The sequence below is a fragment of the Trachypithecus francoisi genome, unplaced genomic scaffold (assembly GCF_009764315.1).
Source record: "Trachypithecus francoisi isolate TF-2019V2 unplaced genomic scaffold, Tfra_2.0 Lachesis_group15, whole genome shotgun sequence".
NCBI classification, from domain to species: Eukaryota; Metazoa; Chordata; class Mammalia; order Primates; family Cercopithecidae; genus Trachypithecus; species Trachypithecus francoisi.
In genome coordinates, this window is record NW_022681460.1 from 3,927,059 (window position 1) to 3,952,712 (window position 25,654).

The 25,654-nt window shown below is 45.3% G+C and overlaps 1 protein-coding gene across 5 annotated transcripts in view; it reads left to right on the forward strand.

The window, feature by feature from the left end:
* The window catches only part of RPS6KA2 (ribosomal protein S6 kinase A2), a 358,054-nt gene that overhangs the window by 218,791 nt on the left and 113,609 nt on the right, over window positions 1-25,654 (forward strand). For all 5 annotated transcript variants that reach the window (XM_033234244.1, XM_033234245.1, XM_033234246.1 and 2 more), the window contains 2 exons: window positions 15,588-15,704; window positions 22,714-22,795. In XM_033234244.1, coding sequence (XP_033090135.1) covers window positions 15,588-15,704; window positions 22,714-22,795 — 199 coding nt within the window. The remainder of the gene's footprint in view (window positions 1-15,587; window positions 15,705-22,713; window positions 22,796-25,654) is intronic.

Below are 25,654 nucleotides of genomic sequence, written 5' to 3' on the forward strand. Positions count from 1 at the left end.
TTAAGGAGTTTAAGAAAAAAAAAAGTGGGACTAAACATGAGTAAGTGGAGGATGGGCGTGGTGGCTCACACCTGTAACCCCAGCAATTTGGGTGGCCGAGGTGAGCAGATTGCTTGAGCTCAGGAGTTTGAGACCTGCCTGGGCAACATAGTGAGACCACCATCTCTACAAAAAAAATACAAAAAAATTAGCCAGGCATAGTGCCACTTACCTGTAGCCCCAGCTACTCGGGAGGCTGTTGTGGGGGGACCCCTTGAGCCCAGGGAGGTCAAAGATGCAGCGAGCTATGTTTGCACCACTGCACTCCAGCCTGGGCAACAGAGTGAGACCCTGTTTCAAAAATAAAAACAAAAACCAAAAATAAGTAAGTGGCTAAGACACATGCTTCCTCCAGGGTTTGAGTTGAGCCTACCTTGAGAATTTTACATTCGGCAATATTATGTAAGTGTGTGTTCATATGCTAATGATAATAAACCATTCAGATGTTAAGCTGTCACTAAAACCTAGTGGATCAATGTCAAAGCTAGACTGCAGAATCCGTAGAGAGCCATTGTGCACTTGTGGCCATTGCCAGGATAGAGCCCACATTAGCCTCCAGGGATCAGCGTGGTTGTCGGCCCATCCCTGCTATGCTACTGAAAAAGAGCTGGTCATCTTTGTGCATAGGAAATGATACACTTTTTACTTAGCAATTTGGAAATAGCATCCTCAATGCATGGGTTTCCTAACCAAGTTTCCGGATCACTTTTTCTAAAATAAATAGTGGACTTTTTGGTATGTGACTGTGAGAGCTTCAGAAACCTTTTGGGATTGTCTCCTCCATCACTGAAGTCCCTCCCAGGCAAGGCGTGCAGTCCAGATGCAGAACAGGACACCTGCAATTGGGGGATGCGGCCAAGGCATTTTACCAAACCTCAAGCTAGGGTAGATTAAAAACATTTTTTTATAATACAATTTCTTTTGATCTTGAACATTTATATATTGTGCCAGTAATGGCTTCTGGAGTGTAGAAAGTTCTCAAGCCCGTGTCTTTCACCACACAGAGGGATTGGCTGTCGTCGTGTGGGTGAGGCCATGCCACGGGGTGATTCTGCAGCCCCGCATTTGAGCAGGGCCTGCTGGGGACCGCCAAGCACTGCTCTAAACCATTTCACAAGTTTTCATTGATTCCTTGAACAAAGACTGAGGAAAGATGGTGACAGACACTTTGCAAGGTAGAAGGAGATAAGCAGACGTTAGTACAAAATGTGTCCTGTCCTGTGAGGGGTCAAAGACCCATGAAATTGAGAATTGAGACTGTATTTAATCCATGCACAGCCCCTGATTTTCCCTGTAAGAGTTTATGGGGTCAGAGACCTGCTTTTGAGCAGCACTGGGTCACAAGGATCTCTAGGTAGATGAAATCCACCAGGTGTGGATCTTCAGCCTGTCAGTCTGTGGTGCTTGTGAATGACAATGGAAACGCTGATAGAATTAAGTTGTGTCATAAGACAGTCTGAAAGGGCAATGTGCTGTGTAAACTACTTCGGTTGGTCACCTCACTTGAAATACCCTATCTGTGCCCAAGACTGTTTGGAAATCTGTAATTTTTAGCTCATATTGGCAAAACCTACTGCGTGTGTGCATTTCAGCTTAATTCCTTTCGAGTTATTGTGTTGTGCCAAGTCCTTCTAGCTCTGACCATTCTGCATGCTCAGGGATGGAGGGTGATCAGATGCCCGGTGGGCTGGCGGGGCCATTTCAAAACTTTGCACCATATCTAATAGTTTTTCAACAAAATGCTTCATAATCTTTTAAAACGTAGAATAACTTAGTTTAAAAAGAAAAGAAAGAAGAACTGTCATTTAGTGAACTCCTTTGTATGAGGTTTTTGTCCAAAAGTTTCATCTTTTCAACAGTTTTGGAAACTGCTAAGAGATGATCTGCACATTCCCTCTGAAATCATTGGAACCTAATTGTGAAGTGTCGGTTGTTTTTCATATGGCTTCCATTTGTGAGAATCGTCAGGTAGGAAACAGCGCACACAGCAAGGGCTGCCACGTACCACACATCTTCTGAAACGCCACTGGCCACATTCAAAAACCTCTCTCAGGAGAACTGGAATGATCTGCTTTTAGCAGGAAACTGAAAAAGTGGTTAGGACCAGGGAGTATTGCAGAAGTAGTTCTCGTCCATCGCCCCAAGTATCTCATTTATGCGTTGGAGAATACCATTCACATTGAACCTTCCTTCAAAGATTAAGGGAGTATCTGACACACACACACACATTACAAAAGGGACCGTCGCTGGTTTTGCTTGAGTTAATCCTAATGACTTTGAAAGAAAAAAAAATTGAACCCTTCATATTTTTATCTAGAAAACTACTTAATGTAAAAGAAATAAATATATCACACTTAACACACTTAACTCAGTTGTCTAATTAGTGTTACAGAGAGTAGTACCTAATTTCACTTTCTTTTTTTTTTTTTTTTTTTTTTTTTTTGAGATGGAGTCCGGCTCTGTCGCCAGGCTGGAGTGCTGTGGCGCGATCTCGGCTCACTGCAACCTCCGCCTCCCAGATTCAAGCAATTCCCCTGCCTCAGCCTCCTGAGTAGCTGGGACTACAGGCACCCACCACCATGCCTGCCTAATTTTTTTGTATTTTAGTAGAGACGGGGTTTCACCATGTTGGCCAGGATGGTCTTGATCTCTTGACCTCATATTCCACCCGCCTTGGCCTCCCATAGTGCTGGGATTACAGGCGTGAGCCACCACGCCTGGCCCTAATTTCACTTTTAAACAAGTTCTTTTGTCAGTTTCCAGTAAATTGTTGCCACCCACCCTTAGATACACCCACCTCCCAGGAAAAGAATCTATTAACTGCCTCCCTGGCTGCCTGTGGTGCTGGGAAGTGCATGTTGCTGTCCATATTGCATGCGTTCATGTTTGCCATCTGCACGCTGATTGGGAATTCCATGTTGATGCACAGGAGGAATCTTGTGTGTTGAGTATACAAAATGTTAATAGCTTTAAAAATATTGAGTCTTTCTTTTTTACCAATTAGTAAGTTTATTCTTTGATCCAGAAATGATATCCAAATTGTTTTCCATTTTTTTTCCCTTGCAGCAAGTTGTTTGATCTTATTTGCTTCTCAAAACTCACAGTTAATTTTGCCTGAACTTTCCATTATAGTTCAGTGCAGCTGGATAGGATAGCAGTGAGTAAACAAAGGGAATGTCACATAGTTTATCATTTTAAATGTCCTTATGCAGAAACTTGGCTAGTTTTCTATTTCTGTATAGGAAATTTAGAAAACAAAGGGGAGAAAATTAATCATTTATATGTTCTAATACTATCACTTCTAATATCTTGATGTATTTTCCATAAATATTTTTCCTACCTTGTAAAAATGTCATGGTAATCATCATATACATGACGTTTATTTTTCTGCTTTCTTTAAATTATAACAAAGCTCTTTCAATATTGCCAAATAGACTTAAAAATCACTTTTTACCATTTTTAAAATTTTTAAATGATTATAAAGTCACAGGAAGCTGCAAAACACATGGCAGAGGTCCTTTGTCCTTCAGCTGGGCTTCACCTTGTACAACCACAGGGCAGTATGAAAACCAGGAATTTTACATTTGGTACAATCAAGAGACCTTATTCATATTTTACCAGTTTTACGTGTACTCATGTGTGTGTATATGCGTTCTCTGCAAATATATCACATGTGATCTGTGGCAATACCATCCTGAAGATACAGAACTGTGCCATCACCACAAAGATCCCTCATGGTACCCTTTTATGGACGTGCACACACACACACCCTGACACCAACCATCCCTCACCTCTTGCAACCACTAAACTGTTCACCTCTATAATTTTGCATTTCAAAAATGTTACGTAAATGGAATCATACATTGTATAATCCTTTGAGATTGGCTTTTTTTCACTGAGCATAATTTTCTGGAGATTCATAAAACTTGTGACTAACAGTAGTTTATTCCTTTGCATTGGTGCATAGTATTCCATGAGGTGATGTACTGCAGCTTGTTGAGACATTCATTCATTGAAGACCATTTGGGCTGTTCGAGTTTTTGCATCACAAATAAAGCTGCCATGAATATTTGAGTACAGGTTTTTGTGTGAGCATAGTTTTGATTTCCCTGAGATAAATGCCCTGGAGTACGTTTGCTGGGATGTTTTGTTTTGTAAGACACTAACCAGACTGTTTTCTACAGTGGCTGGAACATTATGTATTCACACCAGCAATGTACGAGGTCCAGTTTCTCTGCATCCTCACCAGCGTTTGACGTTTATCACCATTTTTTTTTTATTGTAGCAATTCTGAGGGGTATGTACTGATACTTTATTGCGGCTCTCCGCTTCTCTGATGACTAATGATGTTGAGTGTATCCTCATGTGCTTATTTGTCATCTGTGTATCTTCAGTGGTGAAATGAATGCTTGTTTCTCTTCCCCATTTTCTAATGGATTGTTTGTTTTGTTCTACTGTTGACTTTGGAGAATTCCTTATATATTATAGATACAGAACCTTTGTTGGACGTGTGGTTTACAAACATTTTCTCCCACTCTATCGCTTGTCTTTTCATCTCCTTCACAGAGTCTTTGCAAAACAAAAGCTTTAAATTTGATGAAGTTTGATTTCATTTTTTTCTTTGATGAATCCTGGTCCAAGAATTTTTCCCTAGCCCTAAGTTTGGACAATTTTCCCCTATGTTTTCTTCTAAAAGTTCTGTAGCTTTATGTTTTATATTTATGTCTGTGGTTCATTTTCAGTTAATTACTGTATAAGGGATGGAATTTAGGTCAAATGTCTTTTTTTTTCTTTGCCTATGAATGTCCAGTGCTCCAGCATCATTTGTCGAAAAGGCTGCCTTTCCTCCATTGAATTGCTTTTCCAAAAGCAGCTGGGTGTATCTGAATGCTTCTGTTCCTAAGTCCTCTATTCCATTCCATTGATCTGTGTGTCTGCCCCTTCACCAACAGCACACTGTCTTGATTACTGTAACTATGTAGCAAACCTTAGCATCTGTAGAGAGATTCCTCCCACTTTAGTGTTTTTCAAAATTGGCTATGATAGGTCTTTTGCTTTTCCATGAAATTTTAGAATACACTTATCTATACTTAAAAAAATACCTTTGCTCAGATTTTGATGGGGGTTGTGTTATACCTACAGGTGCATTTGTAAACAGTTAACATCTTTACCATGTTGGCTCTTCTGAGCTGTCAACATGGCATGTCTCTCCATTTATTTATGTGTTTGATTTCTTCCAACAGTGTTCCGTCATTTTTGACACACAGGTACTATACTTGTTTTGTTACTTTATATGTAAGTATTTCATCTCTTTGGAGTAATGGGAAATAGCATAATCACTCTGAAAGCCCACATAAACTTTCATTTGGTGGATAGATCATCATTTTCCTTATTCTTCTCCACTTGCTGGATGTTTGAATTGTTTCTTATTTCTTCACTGTTATAAATAATGTTACAGCTTGCTATGTGTAAATGTTTTTGATGAATTCTGAGGAGTGAGATCCCTGTGTCAGAAGGTGTGCACGTTATGCTATTGGTCGACCATGGAATTTGTACAGAATAGAAGCAGGCTTTCTGTTCAGGGCCCGCCAGTCTGCCCCACAGGACAGGTGCATTTCCACTCACAGTGAAATTTCTTTTTCTGAAACATGGACTCAGTTCCTCTTGCAATCCTTTCCTGCATTGCAGCTGACTACTCTCTATCACAATTAATATAAATTTCCATATAAGGCGCAATTATTGTTACGTGCCATGGGTTAAGCAACCGCCGCCATCACTCTGCCCACCAGAATGGCCTCTTCTGATCCTTTAGCACATCATTTCCATTTGCCAAGATGTTATCAATTTGAATAATTCATCCTGATTTGCAGTCTAACAATTTTGCTCTGCCGGCTCTCATCGAGATCACAAACACCGTGCATGACGAGTCGGCGGCCGGCACCACTGCCAGGGGGCAGGCACTCAGCCGCCCACCTTTCAGAACCGTTTTGAGGATGAGACTTTCCCCATCACCCCATCAGTTGTGACATCTATTGCCATGGATTTGGTGGACCGTTTTTAAAAAATCCATTACTTAAGCAGCTTTTCCTTGCAGAGCCCAAACTGCCTTCCTCTAAGTCAGTGGTGTTGCTGTGCTGTAGAGTAAGTTGGTCCCGTGCACACTCCCTTTTCAGCTGCTGGAGAGGTGGATGCACGTCACTGGCCTGTCTTACCCCAGCAAGCATCCCTCTACTGGGTGTCTGAACGGTCTGATCAATACAGCCTTGCATTTGTCCTCAGTACACTTGAAAAAGAAACTAATTTTGTCTACTTGCAGGGCTGAGGTGGAAGGATCGCTTGAGCCCAGGAGGTCGAGGCTGCAGTCAGCCAAGATGGTGCCACTGCACTACAATCTGGGCGACAAAGTAAGACCCTGTCTCAAAAAAAAAAAAAGAAAAGAAGAAAAGAAAAAGAAAAGAAACTACCTTAGTGTGAGAAGCATTCAGAGTTCCCAACAGCTGGGCATTCTTGGGATGTGCATTTTCTTTCCATACCAGTTGACTCAGCACTTTTTATTCCGCCTAACGGAAACATCGCAGCCTTCAGCAACTTATTCTGGTAAAGGTATTGACCAAACATTCACCAACATGTTGCTTTTGACAAAGAATGAGGAGATCACATTGGAAACATGTAGATAACTGAGTCTGGGAGAAGATGATATTTGTAGAGATTCTGTTTTTCCTTTTCTGCTAAAGACATAGGAAATTTATCCCCATAGGTCTCACTGGGATATGACTATAGTTTTCTTGGTTATACTGATGATGTAGTTTATTATGATGTAGGTTTTTCCACTTGTGATTTTAAATCCTGTGTTATCAGTTTTCTCTCACCTCTTGGTGCAGTTTCATATTCTATATCTCAGAGCCAAAAAAAATTTATTAGTTTTCCAAGTCAGGGTGACACACTAGCATAAATAATGTCCCATTTGGTGCACACCAGGCATGCGTCCTGGTATCACTGTCACCCTCTGTGGGTTTTTACCTGGCATTATTTTAAAGTCATGCTAAATAATACAGATGTATTCAGCCGCTTTAGGCACTCATCCCACTGCCCAGACCAGACATGGTCCCATCTAAAGCTGTTCCACGAGGAAACACTGTGTTTTGACCTAACCTGTATGTGTGTTCCGTCTTCCCCGAGTGTGAGGCTTCTCAGAGATCGTTCCCGGGCAGCTTAATACACTCATGTCAGTCAGCAGCTACTGTCTCATTCCCTGATGCTGGTAATGAGTCTTTATAAAGCAAATCATTGGCCGGGCACGGTGGCTCACACCTGTAATCCCAGCACTTTGGGAGGCTGAGACGGGCGGATCACGAGGTCAGGAGATCGAGACCATCCTGGCTAATACAGTGAAACCCCGTCTCTATTAAAAAATACAAAAAACTAGCCGGGCGAGGTGGCGGGCGCCTATAGTCCCAGCTACTCGGGAGGCTGAGGCAGGAGAATGGCGTGAACCCGGGAGGCGGAGCTTGCAGTGAGCTGAGATCTGGCCAGTGCACTCCAGCTTGGGTGACAGAGCGAGACTCTGTCTCAAAAAAAAAAAAAAAAAAAAAAAAATCATTGAGGATAATTTTCAAGATGAAGTGGAAGGGGTCATGTAGCCATATACCTAAAACACCATGTCAGACACCAACACCCCAAGCTCCCGTGACAACTTCACACTGACGTTTCCTAGGGAGGTTAAGGATTGGAGGATTTATTAGAAAGAGCACACCCATAGAATGGCCGGTGTCAGGACTGGGAGCCCACGTGTGTGCAGGAAGCCCTGGCTCTCCACTCTTTGCACGTCTTTTCTGTGGGAAGGAGGCCGCTGCAAAAGTGGCGCTCCATCTGTCAGTCACCGTTTATAAGCACAGCTTTCAGAGTCCAATTTGCATTGACTGTGATTTATAAAAATATCAGCAGAGACGGAGGGCTGAGAAGAAGGGAAGGCAAAATAATCCGCGGGAACAACAGGCAATGAAGGCGAAGGCAGAAACAGTGGCGGAGTGGCAGGGTTTAATTAAAACCAGAGAGGAAGCGTTCTGGGGAGGTTCCCCTCTCCTCAGTCACTAAAGCGAACAGGGACGGGGTAGGGAGGCAGAAAGGCAAGTTTGAATAGAAAGAGAAAAGAAAGGAGAGAAATGCCAAGCCTGGTTTTGCTGCTTCTCCTCCTTTCTTCCCATAATCTCTGCCCACTCAGTGCTGCTGTGTTCTAGGAACCTTACATTATTAGCCCAGCCTCAGTTCCAAGGAGCTTCAGTGAGTAGCTTCACGGAGACTTCTCCCCGAAGAGGAAAGGAGCCCCAGCAGTCAGCCCACTCCTGGATTGTCACTGTGCGTGCGGTGACTGCAGTGACTACTCTTGGATGCTAAATCACTTTCTTTGGTCAGAAAAAGAAAAAGCGATATTCTAGGGTGGATGAGAACACAGAACTCAGCCCTGTTCTTTTTTTTTTTTTTTTTTTTTGAGACGGAATCTGGCTCTGTCGCCCAGGCTGGAGTGCAGTGGCCGGATCTCAGCTCACTGCAAGCTCCGCCTCCCGGGTTTACGCCATTCTCCTGCCTCAGCCTCCCAAGTAGCTGGGACTACAGGCGCCCGCCTCGTCGCCCGGCTAGTTTTTTGTATTCTTTAGTAGAGACGGGGTTTCACCATATTAGCCAGGGTGGTCTCGATCTCCTGACCTTGTGATCCGCCCGTCTCGGCCTCCCAAAGTGCTGGGATTACAGGCTTGAGCCACCGCGCCCGGCCTCAGCCCTGTTCTTGCACATTGCCTTCGCTCCGCGGATTCTGCGGCATCCATTTGAGCATTGCATCGAATAGACGCAATTCAAACTCTGAAAATGACCAGGGTTGAAATGGAGACCTTGTCTCACTGAGCAGGCCTGCCCTCTATCAAATAGAGAGGGTCACACTCCTGAAATTTCAGCACTTCTATCTGCGATCTTGACATGGCATCCGGTATTTTCCTTTCTCTTTCCTTCTCCTGCTTCCCTTCCTCCTATGATTTTGTGGCAGATTTATTCCTCTTAAATTAAGCCATCTTTGTTTCACCTAGATTCCAGCAGGCGCCCATGTCACCAGCCTGATTTCCATTCTTGAGGGTACTGGTTCTGCTGTACTAAATGGCTCACTTATATTTAGCTTTTTAGAAATGGAAGGGAAACTTTTTGTAGAAATGGTTTCCTAAGGAATTGATTGGACAGCTGCAGCTGGTCCCATCATTTCATTTCACATTTGCTCACACCAGCAAAAGCGGACACATTTGCAGAGACGCAGAAAGGGCAGTTGAAAGAGCAGAGAAGGCCCCAGAATTCGCGAGCCGTTACTGCTCTAAACGTCCTAGGCCCTGGTCAGAATGGAAGCAGCATTGCTGGGAGCCTGGGTCCTGGGCCTCAGATGATCTGAATTCTGGTCCCTTGAATAGGAAGATGCCCGACCTGCTACATGGGAGATTCCTTCTGGTTCTTAGCGTCTGTGGTTCAAATGTCTAGCTATTTTTATTTCATGTTAGTAATCACAAAAACGGCCTACTGGAGGATTTTTGTCATAGGTGGCATGTGTTCACTGGTGCAGCCAGCTTTCCTGGTAACCAAAGGCCGAGGACCCCCAGGCTATCAGAAGTCGTGCCGCAGATGGCACTCACTCTCCGGGGACTGTTCCTGCACAGACACCCCTCTACTCTTGTCAGCAAGTGTGCTGCTGTCTTTCCTTTCCAGAAGAGGCTAAAAAGCCATTTAGTGAATCTTCTCTCCCTTTAAAAGCATTCCTGAACTTCCCTTCTAGCGGCATGGTAGACTAGGTGTGGCCAGCCCTCATACGAAACACGGCTGAAAGTCCTGGATCAAGTACCCCTTTAAGAATATTTAAAAGTGTGAATGAGCTGGGAAGTGAGTAAGGAATACACAGAGGCCAAACCCTGTGTTACAGCAGGGAACCCGAGAAGGAGACAGATAAAGCCAGCTTTCTCCGGGAGGCCGGGTGACAACCTGGTGAACCGGAGCTTGGCTGTTCACAGCCTCACAGGGCAGGGGAATTGGTGACGAATCCCAGGGCAGGCCCCAGGCAGACCTCTTGCCCCACTGCCTGCATAAAGCTGGGACTTGAAGGAGCTCCAACCCAACGTAAGAAAAAGCCAGAACAAGACCTGTCTGTCTCACATACGCACTCACGTATGTGCATTCCACAGGTACACATGTGTGCACACACACATGCACACACTCAGGACAGTTACCTGTGATGGGCCTCTAGAACTGGACCTCTGGGAGCAGCCCCTGCTGGAGATTGAGATTTGAGAGTTGTCAGTGTTTATTTACATGGTATGTAAAGCCCTGAGACAGGACGAGGTTCCAATAACTACATGGAGACAAAAGGCTAGGGACTGCGCCCAGGGGAAAGGTGACCTTGGCAGACACAGAAAGAGGGGTAGATGGGAGCTAACCTAGGGGAGAAGGATGTACCAGAATCCAGGTGAAGGGAGTGTTTCAAGCAAGAGGAGGTGAACAGCCATGCCCAGTGGTATGGAGGATGGAAATTTGGTCACTGGATTTAGCAACGGGTAAGATTTGGATGACTTGAGAAGGGCGCCTTTGGTGAGATAATGAAAGTCAGATTCTAGGTGAAGCCAAGTTCAGAGATTCCAGACCAGGAGGCCTTGCCCAGGACCTGGAATCTGCATTTTAACAAGTTCCTTGGGGTGATTCTGAAGCAGGTGGGCAACATACAACATTCATATGTTCAGAACCTCCAGGACACGATACTGTTCCTGGGCAAGTGTGTCTGGCTTTTGTGCCTTGAGAGAATGACTTGCGATGCGGTGCTCTGTCTTTAAGCCTTTATACGATGCCAGCCTCTTTGTCACCTGGGATTCAGGAGGGACTCCACCAATGCTGCCCTCAAAGCCAGACTCTTGTCCACCTGCTCATCTGTTCACGCCATCAGCAGCAGAACAGTGCTGGCTTGATGGGACCTGTGAGTTGGAGATAAGGTGCTTTCCTTGTTCTTTTCCACATTTTCATAAAACCACCTGTGTAATAATATATTCTGTTATTATTCTGGAAATGAATATCCTACACGTGAATCCGTGATTTCTAGAATGACCTCTGTCCTTTTTTGGAAATAATGTAAACCCTTGCCTATTTTGTTTCCTATGTCCTTATTAATATTCCACAACTTTTAATTTGCACTTTTTATAAATATTATCCCTTCAATGACATGAAGAACAAATGATTCAGAACAGAGGAAATGAACCAAGAAGGTGACTTTGGCCCAGAGAGAGGCATGCAGGGCCACAGTGGCCGACCTCCCTCGTCTTTCTCCCTGTCGCTCCCGCTTCCCAGCCGCTCCCATCAGCTGCTGAAATACCTGCCCGGGACTTCCTTGCAGTCATTGGAATTTTGAGTGCAGCTCTGCAGGAATTTAAAAAATTCCTTGTCACGATTTATCACAGTCAAACATCATTTAAACAGTTTATACCTCCAGTTTTTCTTTCTCACGTTACAAAATATTTGGAATTGTTGCTTATCCTCCTCCCAAAGCTCTCAAGTTAGCTTTAAAAATACCGTTTTACAGGAGCTGTGCTGGAAACCACATGCTCCTGCCATGGATGCAGCGGATTCAGGAACAGACTTGATCTTCCTGAGGGATTGCATGCAAATCCTCCTCAAGTGCTAGATACAAATTACCTGCCTTGTAAAACAGAAAAGACACATATTTCCAAATGAAATGTGAATACCATTTTCTTTTTTTTTTTTTTTTTTTTTGAGGCGGAGTCTCGCTCTGTCGCCCGGACTGGAGTGCAGTGGCCAGATCTCAGCTCACTGCAAGCTCCGCCTCCCAGGTTTACGCCATTCTCCTGCCTCAGCCTCCCGAGGAGCTGGGACTACAGGCGCCCGCCACCTCGCCTGGCTAGTTTTTTTTGTATTTTTAGTAGAGACGGGGTTTCACCGTGTTAGCCAGGATGGTCTCGATCTCCTGACCTCGTGATCCGCCCGTCTCGGCCTCCCAAAGTGCTGGGATTACAGGCTTGAGCCACTGCGCCCGGCCGTGAATACCATTTTCATGCTAGTTGCCCCTTAGGGCAGTTGTCACGAAGGGATCCAGAAACCAGGACTGTCCAGAGACGGCCACCATCAGCAGTGCCCAGGCCTATGGTGCTGGGGCTTCATCTGGCTGTTTCCTGTTCACACAGACCCGAGTGCGCACCGAGTCCATGGAACACCAGATCTTGTTTTGATTTGTTTTGTTTTGGTTTTGGGGAAAGTGAAAAAGAAAGTTAAGCATCCTCAGGCAAGTTCAAGCTAAAATGTCACTGCGAAGGCAGAACTCTGAAGTCTAAAAGGTGATACTCTTGGGGATTTTTTTCCATTGACACCTCAGATGCTTTGCTGTTAAAAACCTTACTGATCTGAAATGAGAAATTAACTGTATTGCAGTATTATCAGGGAAGAAAACTGGAGTTTTTTGTGTCATTTTAGGAGATGAAATTATGTACATACTTCAGGTACATTTGCTCTAAATACTTTGACAGCAAGAATCTGCACAAAATCTGAAATGTTATGAGATATCTGCGTCGAAGGCTTTGATTCAAAACGTTAAAGAAATGACTCAAGAAGGCGAACTTCCGCAGTAGAGGTGGGGGTGTGGCATGGACCGGGAGGCGGGAGGCAACAGGGGATGGCAGTTCGGATGTGCTTAGGAAGGTGTGAAGCCAGCCTAAAAAGCGGACTGACTGGGAGTAGGGGGACACTCATGGGAATCCCGAGGTGCCAGCATCCATGGCCAGGCGGCATGGTGGCCTGGATGCTGTCACTCTTGCCGCAGAGCCCAGTCCCACAAAGGCGTGTCCCACAAAGGCAGTGAGGGGGGCCAGGACCCCTGGGACTGCATGAGCTCATTCACCACAGCTGTGGGCCTCAGACCCTCCACAAAGAGCTGCTGAAGAAAAAGGAAGGAATGGAAATCTTTAGGAAACATACACAAGGGCTGGGAAACGTGCCCCAGGAAAGGGTGGTGGCTGCAGCACGAAGCCTCCCTGGCCAGCTCGTGCCTCCCCTGCCCCACACCTCTGGGCAGTGTTGAATTTTACTTTCTGTTCTGCAGTGCCGCCGTTGCCATGCTCACATTACCAACATGAAGTCACAGAAGGATGTGCTTTGGGGGTGATTCCTTTTTTCATGGTGTGGGCGTTGCCTTAACACAGCTGCATGATGGGAGCTATTTTGGGAGGGAGGCTGGGGTTTGGATGACTCAAGTGCATGCTAGTCCTGTAGGTAGAGGATGTTAACAGACACATTGTGAGGAAAGTGTTTTAGTAACAGGAGTATTTTGTTGTTCTTTACATGACAAATCGTCTGCAATTTCTTTCTTCCTTTAGTAGGTCAATGACAGGAAAAGATAGCATGTATGTTTCTGTGGTGAATTTTTTTGAATTTGGTCCCCTGGCTTTGTTTTCTGTGCAGGAAGCCATCTCCAGCAGCCACGTGGACGGTAGTGGTTCTCACAGGCAGTGACACATGTGGATCCCTGAGGGTCTCGTTTTTATGTCCCTTTCCATAAACCAGGAGATTTCACCACAAATCTGCACAGTCTCCAGTGGCTAGCATGGTCCTGCAATTCTAGTAAGCCTGTGCTATGAAGGGAAGAAAGGCTTAAAATGTGATGTTCGCTCACAAATTAGCATCTAAATATAATGCCCATTGGCTGAGCTGTGCCTCTAGCATTTTTACTTACTCATTCAAGAAGTAATTATGAAGCAACAAAATTGTAATTCTACATCTTCCAACTGAACTCATATGAACCTCAGGATGGATTAAACAGAGTCAATTCTGGCTATACTCATTGTTTTCCCAAACAAAAAAACCCACTGTTTTTACAAAAATAGCAAAGAATCTTTGACGATATGGAGACGGAAGTGTTTCCTTTAACTGTGAGAATGGAAAAGCCATAGATACCTGCATAGGCCTCTAATCCACTGCGAGTTTCCACGGCTCAGACACCTCATCTGCTTTTATATGTGCCTGTATTTGTAACATGGAGGTAATATAGCAAGATTTATAAGTAACTGTTTTGAGAAACTGAATTTTTCAAACATTATCATGTAAGTTATTGCTATTGTGATTTCATTTGAAAGTCTTCACTCTTAGACTAAAACAGAGGGTGGAAGCACTTGGCTTCAAGGTCAGTCCTTGATGAGAAACCCACCTCTGTGACTTCCAGCTATTAATGTGTAATCTGAGTCTCAGGAGAAAATCTCCACTTCACAGTTTCTTAATGAAAAGAAGCAATGATGAATGAGAGGCTCCTGGTTCCCAGAGCACGCTGTGCATACAATTCCTGGTCGCTGTTTTTGGATGTGCGTTTTAGCCAGCAGTTTCTGAAGCTTTTTAGCCCCTCACCCTGTGGTAAAACTGTAGAAAGGGATGTACGAATGTATAGATAGTGGAATGGAAATCTCAGAGAAATACGGAGAGAAATTCAAGGAACAGTTGGGCTCGAATGTCTCTTGTTGGGAGAAACACCTCCTTTCCAGTGTTCCATTTCCAGGGCCTGGCACTTGGGCAGATGGCCTACCCCTTTACAAGGGAAGTCATGTGACTCTGGGGACAGGAAGCTCTGTGATGAAAATTTGTAGTGTTTTCTGTCAGTGTTTTCACTTATAGACTCTTTCTCCTACAGAGAAATCTTGCTTTCTGGGCTGGTGGAAAATCTCACCTGACTGCTTCTTCTGAAATATAACCTCTAGGATGGCAATGACATGTTCTTTGCATTAGCTTTGACAAATATACCAGGGATAGTGTGAATCAGAAGGAGAAGGAAAACAAGCTGTCTGCATTTTCCAGACCACTTCTCCATCTAGGAACCCATCAATGTCCTTTTGGTGTCATTTTGTTCCGTAATTGCTATATTCATCGTACCAGAACTTCTGCCCAGAAATAGATTTCTTTGAGAGTACCCTTAGATTTTTCTGAGGTCCTGATAAGACCAAATGACAAAAGTCCGTGGAGAAAAGAAACTGTGAAGGCCCACGGGGTGCACACGATAACCGCACATGTCACCAAGGTGATTCCATAAAACTAAACGGGCCGGGCGTGGTGGCTCACACCTGTAACCCCAGCACTTTGGGAGGCCGAGGCAGGTGGATCACGATGTCAGGAGATCAAGACCATCCTGGCCAAGATGGTGAAACCTTGTCTCTACTAAAAATACAAAAATTAGCTGGGCGTGGTGGCGGGCGCCTGTAGTCCAGCTACTCGGGAGGCTGAGGCAAGAGAATCGCTTGAACCTGGGAGGTGGAGGTTGCAGTGAGCCGAGATCAAGCCACTATACTCCAGCCTGGGAGACAGAGAGGAGACTCCATCTCAAAAAATAAAAATAAAATAAAAAAACTAAATGGTGTCTCCACTTTTAAACACCAGTTCTAAAATCCGTAACAGACCCAGCTCATGGTAAAGTCAGGGAAGGGGGGAACTGTGAGCGACTCAGAGGAACTCCTTGCAGTGTATTTCTCACCGGTGCTGCTCTCTTGCAGGAGGAAGGCATTGTGAAGGAGATTGACATCAGCCATCATGTGAAGGAGGGCTTTGAGAAGGCAGACCCTTCCCAGTTTGAGCTGCTGAAGGTTTTAGGACAAGGATCCTATGGAAAGGTAAGTTCAGCCCTGGCTGGCTCTTGAGTCTCATTCCTGAACACAAAGGACACCTGGACAGAGCCCCTCTGGATGAAAATTGCAGGCAGTCCTCACCTGCAGGGCTGTGATCATGGGAACCTGGACAGGTCAGAACCAGGGCCTCACTTTGCACAGCCAGAATTCCAGTGGCACAGGGCTGGGCCGTGCCAAGTGAGGACATGTACTGCTGGAGCCATCACATGCACATTTGCTCCCTCTTTACCAAGAGCATTGGCTCTTGGTAAATCATCACCAAGGTGAGGAGGGTTATTGACCTGAGCCAACGTATCTTTGAAAGTGCATTCTAACAGCTGTTTTCCCCAGAGAAAGAAAAGAGAAGAAGAAAAAAAAAAGAAAAAGAATCAATTCCTCTGGATTGGGCACAGGGGCCAGGAAGGCTGGGGTCTGCAGCCTGCTGCCCTCCTCACCCTGCGTGATTGCCTCATGAAGCCTCGGCCTCCCCACCCACTAAATGGAGAGGATCAAACCTACTTTATACAGTTGTTCCATGGAGTAAATAGGGCACGAATCCCACCCAGCCATTGCCTAAGATGTACTTGTGCAGTGGAATTGTTCATTTCCTTTTTTTCCACCTTCAGATTGCAGCAATAAAAGCTAATTTCTTTCAGGAAATGAGAAATAGTTAACTCTTCATTTAATGCCACATCCACATACAGCAATATGTCAATAACGCTCTTCAATTACAATGACGTGTGACTTACTCCAGCACAATGCTAATTTCTTTGCCTCCTTGGGTTAGCTGTTAGAAATATATAGCCTCTGACAACTTGATTTCTAGAACATAAGGGCCTGAAATAAACCGTGAAGCCAACCGTTCCTTACATGTAAGCAGAACAGCCCTGGCTCTTTAAAGTAACTATTTTTGTGTGGTATGTAGACATTTACCAAATCTTTGCATTCTTCACATGACTTTGTGCCAAAATGCATGTGGCTCCTGTTAATTTAAGTGTAGAATGAATAGTACGTTAGTGTTCTGGATAATCCTACAGACCGCATGAACTGGATTGTTTGCAAAATTTATCTTTTGTCATGCTTGTAATGCAAAATATCTTTTTCTTTTCTCTTTCCCTTTTCTACATGGTAATGTGGAAGGAACGTGTGTTTATATGATGTATACACAAAATACGCTCAATTAAACAATAGGAAATTACCAGCAGTATTTTGGGCCTAAAAAAGTTTCTATTTAATATGGCTAGTTCGTATGGCGTTTATGAAATAGGGGGATGAAGATTTCAGTTTCTCACAATGTTAAACAGCCATTACCAAAAAGCACAAAATCACAGAAGGCAGAACCTGTGTAATGTGGTAGTGGAATGCCTCACTATTAATTAGAAATGTAGAGAAAAAAGAGAGAGGAGAGTAATTTTCTCCATGATTTGAAAAGAGACAAGCAAGCATTCTTTCCTTCTTCCACCTTTCAAGGGTGCTGCCCATGTGTTGTTGCTTGAGAACAGATTCCACCTGTGGAAGCAGAGAATTGGCCGAATCGTCTTGATCTGGAGGGAAGGAGTGCTGGAATACATCCCACAGGGGAGGCCCAGGAAGTGTCTGGGGGGCTTTGGTTGACTGGCTCTGTTACAGAGTGAATCTTACCAATGTCCTCCTCAGAAAACTGGGGTATTAAAGATGAAAGGAGAAAGGCTTTTCCAGCTCCCTCGTTCAGATTTCAAATTTTGAATTTTAATTTTGCTTTAAACAAACGTATTTTGGAAAACAAGTGAAATCATGGTGTTTGGCAGAATCCCGTTGGAATGATAATGTTCATAACACTCTGTCCCTTTCCTTTCCAGCCTTTTCACCACTTTTAATTTTATCTTTACTTGTGTCTTTATTATATGAGGAATAAAAAAGTAAAGTTTCAAGAACAGTAGTAGGTAGGGGAAAGAGAAGGATGAGATAGTGGCAGTGCCCATGGGTGTCTGACCTCCAGGGATTACGGAATGGGCCAACTCTGGTAACGCCTGTCCAGAGCTGGTGTGAGGGGCGGGGCAGCAGGTCCAGGCTGGGGCTGGCGTGGGAACGGAAGCTTAGGTCTGCTCCATGGATTGATGCGAGCTGGATTCTGGAAAGAAGAGATATTATTCTCGAAAACATTGCTTAGACATTTCCAGGGAAGGTTGGAGCCTAATATCAGTCACTAGAGAGTCACAGATACAAATTGTATTTGTCCACATCGATTTGTTTGTGGTGAGTTTTTTTAATTTAAGCAGAACTGATGACAAGAGAGGGAGAAGCTGTGTGTTCTAATGCCCCATGTTACTGTATTCCTCCTCTCTACGTGCAAATAACACAACCTTATGCAAGAGTCGCCTTCCCTTTTGCACCTACCAGGGACAGAAGGACAACACTAAATTTCCTCATTCTGCAGAAAGCACCTGTTCCTCAGGTGTCCACCTCCTGCCTCCGCTCCAAAGAGCAAAGACCTGGCATGAATCTGGACGTGACGTCCCAGGGCAGGCCTGGCCTGGGAGCCGAGTCCTTCAGCAGGGCTCATAGTCGCCTGTCACTGAGCCACTCCATTCTTTCTCTCTTATTTAATGATGACATTGGAGACGCAGAAATGGATGACATGCAGTTTCTTCCCTTTAGACTTTTGCACTGATGCCAGCTCCTGACTTCAGACTGTGCCAGGAGCCATCGAGTGACTTGTCCCATTGCCTGCCTGTGTGAGCCGCTTAGGCTCTCCGAAGTCACTGCTGTTTGCGTGGTCAGCCGTAATAAGCTTGTTCCTGTGGCAGAAGCCGCACTCACCACCAGCAGGGAGGCGTCTCTGAGCTCTGAGCTCAGTCCTGCAGGGTGAAGCCATCATGATTTCATTGCTCTCTAGAGAATGATGCTAGGGTGGTGCTTGGGACCAGAGAAAAGCACAGAAAAGAGCCTTATCCTCAAAATGAAAAGCAATTTCAAGCTTGAATCAGGAAAGCAATGAAAGATGGTGAAGCTTGTTCAGTGTTGAAATGAGGGGTGCAGATCCAATGTTCCCTGTGAGCTCAGAGGAGGGAGGTGTGGGAACCACCCCCAGGCTGGGAAAGTGGCTTTGCCCTGGTCCCACCTCCTCACCTGCTCCTTATTTGCATAAGTGCCAGGGGTAGGATAGGAAACCTCTTTTCCTTTAAAATATTCTGGAGAATGAACTGTAGGTTATGATTCCTGCATTCTAAAAAGGAACTAAACCAAAGTTTTAAAAACATCCTTGCTTTCTATGACTCTGCTGGTAGCATGATGAGAACAGGTCTTTAAATGTCTTCCTTTTGGGGGCAGTTGTTACCCAAAACTCCTGGAAGTGCACACGGGCATTTGGCTCCTGCTCGAAGGATTTTGCAGCCCAACAGCAACCTTCCAGTTCTGAGAGAGCTGAGAATTCTGCTGAGAGAATCAGCAGATCACGGTGATCCATGACATTGTGAGGCAGTTCAGAGTGACATCACACCTGTTGCCAGGTCGCAGAGTCTTTGCAATGCAGCACACCAAGCTGCTGGAGAGGCAGTTCTAAAAATGAAATGAGGGGGCTACACACAGCACCCACTGGGTTAAGTATTAAAGACCCAGTGCCTGCATTAGCTCAAGGTTACAGTGTTGTTTTGGAACTTTTTCCACTACATTAAAATTGATCTTCAGTGACAAGAATGACAGCAGAGAGGGAGAGGGAACTGCACGGCGCCCAAGGGTCAAGATCCTGCTGCAGACCAGCAAGTTGCCGCACTCATTACCGATATCATTTTTGCATTTTTTGCTGTATTTTGCTGCTCGTTTCAAGGTGCCGTTCCCCTCTGCTGGGTCCTCTGCTTGTGAGTCGGGCAGCACCTGCTGCAGGAATTCGCAGTAGCTGGCGCCACAGAGAAGCTTGGCAGACATTGGTAGGAGGGAGTTTCTCCCGTTCTTTTAAAAAACAAAAGTAGAATTCTCTCTTCAGAACAGATAAGCGTGAACACTAGCCGTGACCATCAGTCATCTCATCTTTTGGGGCCTAACATACAAAAGAGAAAAGTTTCATGTGTCAAGACCTATGCAAAATTTGACATCATTTAAACCAAATCTTAACTGGCAGCTGCCCCAGGCGGACTTGGTCTTCGGTTCAGACTTGAGTGGAATGGGGCTTCCTCTGCTCTTTGAGTTTCTACAGTCATACTTCTTATGGGTTAGGGGTTGAGTGCAGAGGTGTAGAAAGTACAGACCCATTCAGGATATTCCGAAGGCCGGACCGTCCAAACACAAATCCTTCCTGTACCTTGCTTCCTTTTTCTTCAGAGTTCTCCCTTTTTGAAAGAAGGAGCTTGTTGTTTGCAAACTCTTGGGCTCAAGTGATCCTCCCGCCTCAGCCTCCCGAATAGCTGGGCCTACAGGCATGCACTACCACACCCAACTAGTTTTTATTTTTATTTTTACTAGACGTGGGGTTTTGCTGTCCTGCCCAGGGTGGTTGCAAATTCCTGACCTCAAGTGGTCCTTCTGCCTCAGCCTCCCAATGTGCTGGGATTACAGGTGTGAGCCGCTGAACCTGACCCTTTGTTTTCTGATTATAAGAAGGCCTCATTTTGGGAGCTAACGTGTCAGCTTTGCCGTAATGGAATGGATAGGTTTATCTGTCACCCAACCAAAGTCCACCATGGGCTGGAGCAACGGCCGTGGCTTCCATCTTCCACACAGTGACTCAGTGACCAGGTTGCCGAGTTTGTCCCACACTAGGTGTCCGCAGTTGCCACGGCAGGGAGCGGCAGCTGCAACGTTTTGCACCTGCTCTTCGTTGCCTAGGCCAGGAAGGTACACTCCTGCCCTCGCTGATGTCACTGCCCAACTTACCTGCAGGATGCCAGAAAAATGTGGCATCCCTGCCACAAACACGACTGTCCCTTGTTCCACCCCCCGCCCCCTGGTCTTTTTTGGGACCCAGGTTCCTCTCTGCCAGTGTGGCCTCTCCAGCAGCGGGATGCTCACGCAGCCTTGCCCAGCTCCTGGACTCCTGGGCTGCGCCTGCCTCCTCCCTGCACTGTCCTGGCTGGTCCGGATCTCCACAGCACCACTAACCAAGTCAACCTAGGGACATTAGGCACACGGACGGGCTGGAGAAATGAAAGGAGTTGCATCAGATGGAAGCTAAAACTGTGCATGGCATGTGACCTTCCCGTGATTCAAAACAGAAGATCTCAAGAGTTAAGCAATAATGTTTTTATCTCTGCAAAACTCCTGTCCTCAGACCACTGCCTTCACATCTCTACCTGCCTGTCAGGAAGCTCGCCCACTGCACAGAGGGAGCACCATGAGCAGAGTTCTTCCATGTACAGTAACTTCCAGGGCTACAGTGGGTGTACCAGCAACAGCCATGGGACCCCAAGCCCCAAGAAGGGCTTGTGCCTGTGTCTCCCACCACAGTGCGTGTAAGAGTGACGCCCCAGCTATCGCCCCAGGTCTGCATCGCAAGCTTGTTTATCCAGCTTTGGGGAGACACACACACACACACACACACACACTCTACATCTCCCAGAGATGAATATTAACTGTTAATGATGGTATAGTCCACAACCCGGGAGAAGAGGGTGTGCCTGTGACTTTCTGGGACCTAATTGGGTCTGAGAGGCAGCATTTCGTCGCACAGGATGATGCTGTACTGTCCTGCACCCTGGGTAGGGGGGCTGGGGGTGCTTTCCCATGGACATTGTCTAGAAGATTCCCCCCTGGGGAGGGACTGTGATTCAGTAATGACGGTGATCGGGACGGATGGCAGGGCAGCAGTGGGGTCAGGAGTCACTTCAGGGGCACGTGGTGAGAACGTCACACTCATGCAGCAACTCTGTGAATCCTCGTGCCTGTGCTGGTACCTTGTGTCTTCCCGGTCCCTCTTTATTTGTGCCTACAGAATTGACGCTGGTTGGTCTCCCTCCAGTTTGGCTGCCCTGGCAGCCCCTGCTCCTAGAGCCCCTGCACTCAGTGAGTGTCTAGACATTGCCCCTGCAGTCTCGGGGGAGCCAAGAGTGCAAAGGTCCTGGGCACGTCGCTCTGCCCACGGCAGGTGAGCCTGCTGCTCCACACGTATGCTCACTTGGGCCACCTGGAGTTGCCATGGAACTAGAACATCTCAAAGGCATCTATAGTGGCCGGTCTTTCTGGCTTTTTGAGGCTTAGTAAAGGAGATGTTTTGGGAAGGAACCACCCCACCTCGGCCCTCCAGCCACCCTGCGTGAGCAGCCACACCAGTGCGCCGTGTGCCTGTGTCATCTGCATCATGCAAGCAGATGTTTGCATCTATCGGAAAACACTTTTAGGAAAATCAAGTACTATTTTCTTAATTTGCATGCAAGTTTTTTTTTATACAAAGGAACTCCAGTTTTGTTTACTAAGTTTGTTCAAAAATCACTAATACAAATTTAAACTCAAGCTCTCAATTACCTTTTTTGTTGTTTTTCTCAGTGATACACATCAGCATGTATTTCAGAAAGTATTGTCAAATATCCATAAGTATAATTAAGAGCCAATTAGAAAGGAACTCTTAAACTACTCACAGCTAAAATTTGGGTGAAGACAGTTCAAGTAAGAGAAAGTAGCTTTTCTTGAAAATCGCATAGAGCCTGTTTTGTGTGATTGGTAATACCTTTCAGCACCATGTCTCAGTAGGGATTTACAGAGGGATACTGAAACCAAAGGATCTCCCTTAAAACTCCTGTTTGCTTTTCCAAACAGCTGGTCTTCAAAGTAAGGGGTGGTAGTATTTCTGATACAAAATGCAAAGTTACCAATATCAAAAACAAGTGACGCTTCTTCATACAGACACACAGTGATGTTCACCGCAGCGCTATAGAAACTTGAGCGTTTTCCGGCAGCCTCGATGTTGGAGAAAATTTTTAATTTTCTACAGTGTACTTGTTTTGTTGAAAATGCTCTAAACTTCCTCGTGTATCCCCTTGTCAAATCCAATAAGGAAAGCGAGTTTGAAGTCTTACGGGTTTCTGATGTTCCCTTTTCTCTTGCTAAGGTGTTCCTGGTGAGGAAGGTGAAGGGGTCGGATGCTGGGCAGCTGTATGCCATGAAGGTCCTTAAGAAAGCCACCCTAAAAGGTAAGGGCTTCAGAGGGTCAGCTGCTTCTGAGGACAGGTAACTGCAATTTCTACTCCGTTATTTGAGGAAATATTCATTCCATTTAATGTTCACGATTTCTGAAGATGTCTCTAAATGAGCACTCTGATTGATGTCTCTGGTTGATAATAAACAGTATAAACATTTCCATGAATATTTCAAATATCCTTGCAGAGTTTCCACAATTGTCAGATAAGAGCTGTATTGCGTAAATACCATTCTCCCACATATGCTCTGCTGTGGAGCGGCATTTGGAAAGCAGAGCAGCAGGCTGCGAGCAGGCTGTTGGGCTGCATGGGGCCTGACAAACCAGCCTCGATACTGACAGGCCAACGGCGTCACTTGCTTTTTAAATACAACGTGACTCATGGTTGGGTTGGGTTGGGTTGGGTTGTTTTCCTTTGTTGACCCAGTGGCTGGACATGAGAAACACCAGTGTCTGCCCAGCTCCTCTGCACGCCCATCCCGCAAGGGAGGGATGAGCACCGAGTGCAGCATTAGAGTCAGGATGTGATCCAACATCTCGGTTCCAGGCTCACAGTCATTGAGCCTGTCACTAGCTGGGCACCTGACATCTCCTATTCACTCCATTGGTGAGACAGGGAACCTCCCCCTGCCCTAAACAGAGCAAGATGATTGAACACACAGTGCCGGGCCCTGGACAAATGAACTGACAGCAGCTTATTAGTTACATAAACTTGACCCCTGGGGAGGAGGGCACCCCGTGCCACACAGGGCCCCACGGGGGCTGCACTTAGGTGCCAAGACCGTGAGAGACAGGCTTCCTAGGAACAGGAGGGTCACGTGGCCCTTGGTTCCTGCAGAAGGTGTGGCTGGCTTATTGGAATGATTCTGTGGGCTGGCAGGGAACTGAAGCCTTTTAGGGTGGGTGCTGGATAGGGGCAGCTGGTTCAGCTTATGGGGAAACCAGCAGGGCAGGGAGCCTTTCTCTCTGGGCAGGGGCACACTTGGTAGAGCAGGGAGCTCAGGCGGAGGCCTTGGGGCCCCGTGAGGCTCGGAGATGTCAAGGCAGCACTTGAATTATCAGGTCTTGCAACAGTGTCCCGAGCAGTACAAATATGTCATTCTCTGCCTTCAAGTCACTTGCCGTCTAGCCGAGGAAATGAGATGTGTGTTGGGAAGGACCTGTCACCAACAATAAGGACAAAAAATGCATAGACCACATATGTACAGACTTTAAACCACTTAGGTATACAAAGGAAGAAAAGAACTCTTCCAAGTGAATTAGAAGGTCCGTGGGACTTAAGGAGAAATTTTCTGTAGGGGAGAGAAATCTGGTAGACATTTATCAACACAACCAATGGTAAGAAAATGCAGAAGTTGACCACTTTGGCTAGACTTGATTAGAATTGTCTGTGTGTTTGGGGGTGGGGAGGGGACTGTTATAAATACAGAGCCAGATCCAGGCCCCACTCCTGACCTATCGAATCATCATCTCTTAGAAACAAGGCCTAGATATATGACTTGTCAAACAAGATGTCCCAGTCATTCTTAGGTACACAAAAGTCTTAGGTGGGACATTCTAGTTTATTATAGGCACTTGAGTTTTTAGTTCAGTGTTATCAATTGTAACATAGTTTAACCCATGCTTTTTAGAGTGAACTTTTTTGTTATATACTTCAAGTTGAAATATACATGTACACAACCTGCAGGTTCGTTACATATGTATACATGTGCCATGTTGGTGTGCTGCACCCACTAACTCGTCATTTACATTAGGTATATTTCCTAATGCTATCCCTCCCCGCTCCCCCACCCCATGACAGGCCCCAGTGTGTGATGTTCCCCATCCTGTGTCCAAGTATTCTCATTGTTCAATTCCCACCTATAAGTGAGAACATGTGGTGTTTGGTTTTCTGTCCTTGTGATAGTTTGCTCAGAATGATGGTTTCTGGCTTTATCCATGTCTGTACAAAGGACATGAACTCATCCTTTTTTATGGCTGCATAGTATTCCATGGTGTGTATGTGCCACATTTTCTTAATCTAGTCTATCATTGATGGACATTTGGATTGGTTCCAAGTCTTTGCTATTGTGAATAGTGCCACAATAAACATATGTGTGCATGTGTCTTTATAGCAGCATGATTTATAATCCTTTGGGTATATACCCAGTAATGGGGTGGCTGGGTCAAATGGTATTTCTAGTTCTAGATCCTTGAGGAATCACAGTACTGTCTTCCACAATGGTTAAACTAGTTTGCAGTCTCACCAACAGTGTAAAAGTGTTCCTATTTCTCCACATCCTCTCCAGCACCTGTTGTTTCCTGACTTTTCAATGATTGCCATTCTAACTGGTGTGAGATGGTATCTCATTGTGGTTTTGATTTGCATTTCTCTGACGGCCAGTGATGATGAGCATTTTTTCATGTGTTTGGCTGCATAAATGTCTTCTTTTGAGAAGTGTTTGTTCATATCCTTCACCCACTTTTTGATGGAGTTGTTTGATTTTTTCTTGGAAATTTGTTTAAGTTCTTTGTAGATTCTGGACATTAGCCCTTTGTCAGATGGGCAGATTGTAAAAATTTTCTCCCATTCTGTAGGTGGCCTGTTCACCCTGATGGTAGTTTTTTTTGCTGTGCAGAAGCTCTTTAGTTTAATTAGATCCCATTTGTCAATTTTGGCTTTTGTTGCTGTTGCTTTTGGTGTTTTAGTCATGAAGTCCTTGCCCATGCCTTTGTCCTGAATGGTATTGCCTAGGTTTTCTTCTAGGGTTTTTATAGTTTTAGGTCTAACATTTAAGTCTTTAATCCATCTTGAATTAATTTTTGTATAAGGTGTAAGGAAGGGATCCAGTTTCAGCTTTCTACATATGGCTAG